The sequence below is a fragment of the Nicotiana sylvestris genome, chromosome 6 (genome assembly GCF_000393655.2).
Source record: "Nicotiana sylvestris chromosome 6, ASM39365v2, whole genome shotgun sequence".
NCBI lineage: Eukaryota > Viridiplantae > Streptophyta > Magnoliopsida > Solanales > Solanaceae > Nicotiana > Nicotiana sylvestris.
In genome coordinates, this window is record NC_091062.1 from 100,151,826 (window position 1) to 100,158,163 (window position 6,338).

Consider the following 6,338-nt stretch of genomic DNA (forward strand, 5'->3'; position numbering starts at 1 on the left):
ACAAAGTTGAACACTTGGACTTGTTCTTTTGTTGTAGTTGAACCAGAGATATTGTTGGACCAACCCAAGTTCAAAGTGGGATATATTAAATTTTTATGAAGGGTTAAAGTTGAATATTGCATATGCATGTAGCCATGTAAGCTTCGCTTCAAAAAGGAGTTTACCATACATGTAACAAGGTTGTGTAAATTATAAGAAAGAAATCAGTAAATCAAAAAATGAGGTTCTGATCTTCCCCTTGAAGCATCTCGTTTATCCACCAAACTAGTTATAAAAATGACATTCTTGCATAGACTCTATATAAGATAGGTTGTTGTACTTCCTCTCTAGCTCACTAAATATATATACACTTAAGTAGAAGAAAATAAGATAAAGAGATAAAAGATTGTGGGGGAAATGGCGGAATGGCTGAGAATTATGGTGGTGTTGGCTCTCTCCTGGCCAGTGTTGGTAGAATGCAGAGGCAATATCCGTCATTATAAATTCAATGTAAGTTTCATTCTGTGTGTACCAATCAATAGTTTTGCAAAGTACATAAGCACAAAAGGTAAAAACTTAAGCGCAATCGGGTGCAGATAAGTTTTTACCAAGACTAAATAATAGTATAATTTAACATGTTGTAGCAGGTTATCCGCCTTATTGTTTATATTATTAACTTCAGTTATTATGGATAATTACCTATAATTATTTTTTCCGTGACGCAATTGTATAAAATTTGTTTATACGGTCAGTTATCCTCTTACAAAATCAGGAGGGGGTCTGGGATTAAGGTTTTCATAGTCTTTAAAATATAAAAATGGTACTAATTAATTGGTAGGTAATGCATAAAGTTAGCAGGAACAGATTTCAATGAATACATTGACTTATGAAGCGAAGCTTATCGTCATTTTTCATTATTATTAATTCATTATTTTCTTAGTTTAACTCATACTTTACCTGAAACATCTATGAATATGTCAATATAAAGCAGTATGCATGTGCATTTTGATTTTGCGTCAAACACAAAGGTGAATTCTGATGCAAGATTAACTGATGGAATGTCATTTTCCGTAATGCGCAAATATTCTACAGAAAGGTTTTGGCTACAAATGGACAGATTAATGGATGGAATGTCATTTTCCAAAATATTTGGTAATTATGTAATGATGCAGAATATAGTACTCCATTTTTTTTTAAAGTATTTGCGATTGGGTACATTAATATAAAGTCTAAATTGCGTTTGGGGATAGATGCCACTGTCTTGCATCATTCTCTTCTTTTCCCTATCAACCGCTGTCAAATTATCTGCATGTCTAGATAAACCTACAAATCAATGAAGTATATATGCAGCAAACATGTCTAACATTGTAGTCGTACTTATCATTTTACAATAAAGGACCCGTTTGGACGTAGATTTTTAATTTATTTTTTTTAAAGGCTGATTCGGGTGAAGTTTGATGTGAAATTATAAATATGTTTGGACATGAATTTTGGGGCAAGTTTTGACATGTTAAAAAGTTCTTTTTTCAGCTAAAAAGTCCCAAAATGGTCTTAAGCTATATTTGGATTTTGAAGTTTTGATTTTCAAAATCTCCTAAAAACTAGATTAACTCTATAAACAAACCCATATTTGAATTATTATTTTTTTGAAAAAAAACTTTCAAAACTTATGACCAAACGCCTACTTTATCACTTCGCAAAATCTCATTTTGATACTCTATATATATTTACGTGTGAGTTTCAATCAGAATAAAAGAAGGAGAACGGGTTAGGTTTATAATAATGTCAAATTATTTAGTATAATTTACTTACAAGATGAAAATGTTAAATATATTACTTGAATGGTCAACTACATCATGTTTCAGTTGGCCTTGTGATAATTTGATTAATTGCTGAAATGGAAAGATTAAAATTTTTTTAAAAGGATCAGTGATCATCACAACACTCAAAAGATTAAATTGAAAATTGATTTAGCTAAAGACTGTATGAATAACTAAAATCTTTTATACTTCTATTTTTCTTTCTCTGGTGTGGAAGTTTGGCTAACAAGCTAAATATATGCTTCAAGAAAGGTAAAGATACATTTCATAAAAGGATTTAAATCGTAAAAACTGACAGTATATAGTATTTTTATACTGTTTAACATATTATAGCTTGCTATTTATCCTAGTTTTTAGGTTAGTATATCAAGCTTCACTTTAAACAGTCACCTCGGCACTGCTGGAAAATGGTCCTATGGCAACGGAAGGAAAACTGTTGCAACAGATAGGTAAACCGTTGCCGTAGAGATATAACTACGGTTTAGCGACCGTTCCATCTGCCGGCATGCCAATAGAACTAGAGCAACCATGTTCAAAATGGTTGCTATAGAGATATAGCTATGGTTTAGCGACAGTTCCATCAGTGCACCAAAATTAAACTCCGATTGCTGAGATTTTGTAATGCAGGTGGTGATGAAAAATATAACAAGATTATGCTCAACTAAGGCTACTGTAACAGTGAATGGCAAATTTCCTGGTCCAACTATCTATGCCAGGGAAGATGATACCCTACTTATCAAGGTCGTTAACCAAGTTCATTATAATCTCACCATCCACTGGTTAGTTCTCTATTACAAAACTTTCTATCCTACATTTTTTGTTCTTTTCTTTTTCTATGTGATTTTTTTTTTTTCAAAATGATGAACAGGCACGGTGTCAAACAAATAAGGACAGGGTGGGCTGATGGGCCGGCTTACATAACACAATGTCCGATACAGCCAGGGAAAAGCTATGTCTACAATTTTACAGTCACAGATCAGAGAGGAACACTATTTTGGCATGCGCACATTCTCTGGCTCAGGGCAACTGTCCATGGTGCTATTGTCATTCTCCCTAAGCTTGCTTTGCCCTACCCATTCCCCAACCCCCAAAAGGAAATTCTAATCATTTTAGGTAATGTTTTGTCATTGTCATACCATTTTTTTTATTTATGAAAATGAGTAGCCTAGCCTAGTTGAAATATACTAGCTGAGTAGCCTAGATGAAATATACTAGCAGCATCACATGTGTATTTGGTGTATACAGTATCTTTCTTTAGAATCCCAAATAGACAACGAATTTGTCCTTTAAATTTTACTAGAATCGGCATATATAGCAGGGTACATAGAATCGTCGATTAACTATGTGAGATTCATTTCTTTTTTTTCACACAATTGAGATAAGAATAAGGCCTAATTGACAGAAGGGTTCAACTAACTTGTTTCCACTTTATTTTTCCTTTTCTATCCACAAATTTGGTGGCTCAATTGGCAGGTGAATGGTGGAAGTCAGATGTTGAAGCTGTAGTTGATGAAGCCACACAATTAGGTTTGCCCCCTAATATTTCTGATGCTCACACCATCAATGGCCTTCCTGGTCCTGTCTCAACCTGCTTATCACAAGGTAAAATTCATGGCATTTTTCTTCCTTTCTAGCATTCTTCAGATTTTGGACTAGTGCTTTCCTTTTCTATTTTTAATATATTTTGGATTAAATTTATCTATATTGCTTTTTAACACTATTAATAGTTTAACATGTTAGTTATCATATTTACTAGGTCAACTGCAAATGCTTGTCATACAAATTTATATGTATTTACTTTATAAGTGACTTGAATATTGTTAATACTTTTTTAGATCAGTTGGTACGTAAAACTTAAACTCTTTTTTTTGTTCCAACGATCGACAGAGGGATTCACTTTCCTAGTGGAGCCAGGCAAGAAGTACTTACTGAGAATAGTCAATGCTGCACTGAATGAAGAACTTTTCTTTAAGATTGCTGGCCACAAGCTCACTGTGGTTGAAGTAGATGCTTCCTATGTTAAGCCCTTTAAAGCTGACACCATTTTAACAACTCCAGGACAGACAACAAATGTCATTTTATCAGCTGATCTTGGAACTGGAAAATACTTAATGGTAACATCACCATACATGGATTCTCCTATCTTAGTGAATAACAGAACTGCTACTGCTACTTTACAATATGTAGGCACCAATACTTCTTCCACCACAACAACTTTAACCGTGCCGCCACCTACAAATGCCACCCCTATTGCAATTAAATTTATGGACTCTCTCAGAAGCTTGAATTCAAGAAAATATCCAGCAAAAGTCCCACTGACAATTGATCATTCCCTTTTTTTCACCATTAGTCTTGGACTCAACCCTTGTGAATCATGTTATAGAGGATTTCGAATTGTGGCAGCTATCAATAATGTCACATTTGTTATGCCAAGTGTGTCACTGCTTAATGCACATTTCTTCAATAAAAGTGGTGTGTTTACTGATGATTTCCCTGGAAATCCAGCATATACATTTGACTACACAGGGATTCCACCAGAAAACTTGAGGACAATGGAAGGGACTAGGCTATATAGACTTGCTTATAATTCTAATGTCCAAGTAATAATGCAAGATACAGGATTGTTGAGCCCTGAGAACCACCCAATGCATTTACATGGCTTCAATTTCTTTGTGGTTGGAAGAGGCAGAGGAAATTTTGATCCAGAGGAAGACCCTAAAAAGTTCAACCTTGTTGACCCTGTTGAGAGGAACACCATAAATGCCCCTTCTGGTGGTTGGGTTGCTATCAGGTTCAGGGCAAATAATCCTGGTAAAATCTTCTGGAAATAAAGGTTTTTCATTATTTACACTGATAGTATAAAAGACCTTTTCAGTATTGTGTATTTTAACATGTTATAACAAGTTACATGCCATACTTTTCAAGTTACTAATTCCACTTATTATGGACTGTCACATATAGTTATCCTTTAAATAACCAAATTATGGGAAAATTATCTTACGGTTAAAAGTTAAAAATTATGTTGTTTGAACTGATTTCAACTTTGTAATATTTTTATTTCTTTGGGTTGATTTTTATAGGGATTTGGTTTCTCCATTGCCATTTGGAGGTGCACACAACATGGGGACTGAAGATGGCTTTCGTGGTTGATAATGGAAATGGCCCTGAAGAATCTCTTTTACCTCCTCCCAAAGATCTTCCAACATGTTAAGATTTCCTATCATTTAAGTGTATATATTCAGAGTAATCCACTGGTATGAGTTGTTTGAGCAGGCAAAAAGAGGTTCTTTGAGTAAACAGTTTGCTTTTTCAAGAATAAAAAAGGTTATAATATCAAAGGGGACAAGTTTGTATGAAAGTAATTTTATGATAATGTTTGTGAGAAAAGCTGTAAATTATAAATGAGATATGTGTTCTATGGTAGTACATTTCTTGCATAATCGTTGGGTATTCTTTTTTATCTTTTTTTCTTTTCTTTTGGGGACCTAAATGGGACTTTTAGGAAATATGAAACTATGGTTCTCTAATTGTGGTCGAGCAGCCAAATGTGTTAAAACTCCATTTTTAAGTGTAGCCGCTCGGATCTGAAGTAGTTCAATATGTTCAATACAACTTCAGAAATCAAATCAGAAGTTCTTTTATCTTTCAAATACAATTTCAGAAATTTGAATTTGAAGTAGTTCAATCTCTTTAATGCAATTTTAGAAATCAAATCTGAAGTTCTTCCCTCTTTCAAATGAAACTTCATAAATTCGAATCGTAAGTAGTTCTATCTATTGAGTGCAACTTCAGATTTCGAATTTTAAGTTCTAAAACATAAATTGGTTCTTCGAATTTTAACAATCCAATACACGATTCAATTTCCAAATCTACTCCAAATAAGCTCGAATTTGAAATATAACTTTCAAATATCACAAAGAACAAATCTCAATTATCAAAACACCAACAAAATTAACAAACTCATTTGCAACTAAGAAGAAGAAACTCTAAGCACAAAGAAGAAAATAACAGTAAAGAAGAAGCGGAAAGTGTATGTATCTGAAGTTATGCAAATATTGGGTATCAATTAAACTTTTTTTTAAAAATGGGTACAAATTCAATGGGTGACATAAAATTGCGCGCCATATGAAAATTTTATGAATATTTTCATATTTACCTACTTTTGTGGTCATCGTTAAAGTTATATCTGTATTGCACAAAATTGGGCAAAGTGTACCCACTCGGATCTGAAGTAGTTCAATATCTTCAATGCATTTCAGAAATCAAATCTGAAATTCTTCTATCTTTTAAATGAAACTTCAGAAATTCGAATTTGAAGTAGTTCAATCTCTTCAATATAAATTCAGAAATCAAATCTGAAGTTATTCTATCTTTGAAATGTAACTTCAAAAATTCGAATATTAAGTAGTTCAATTTATTGAATGCAACTTTAGATTTCGAATCTTAAGTTTTGAAACTTAAAGGCAAAATATCTTACGACCCCCCTAAACTTATCACGGATTATTAGTTACAGCCTTAAACTATTCGTGGTCTTAATTA

General features: G+C 33.2%; 1 protein-coding gene across 2 annotated transcripts; it reads left to right on the forward strand.

The window, feature by feature from the left end:
• The first annotated feature begins 312 nt into the window (after positions 1–312).
• LOC104237091 (laccase-4-like) lies at positions 313–5,225 on the forward strand. 2 transcript variants are annotated; one of them, XM_009791171.2, is made up of 6 exons: positions 313–489; positions 2,427–2,578; positions 2,668–2,912; positions 3,273–3,401; positions 3,687–4,610; positions 4,880–5,225. In XM_009791171.2, exons 1-6 carry the CDS (start codon positions 397–399, stop codon positions 5,008–5,010), a joined length of 1,674 nt encoding a protein of 557 aa, XP_009789473.1. In that variant the 5' UTR covers positions 313–396; the 3' UTR covers positions 5,011–5,225. The 2 variants fall into 2 exon arrangements, with proteins under 2 accessions (XP_009789473.1, XP_009789474.1); XM_009791172.2 differs by lacking the exon at positions 313–489 and adding an exon at positions 1,630–2,051.
• Positions 5,226–6,338: the final 1,113 nt, after the last annotated feature.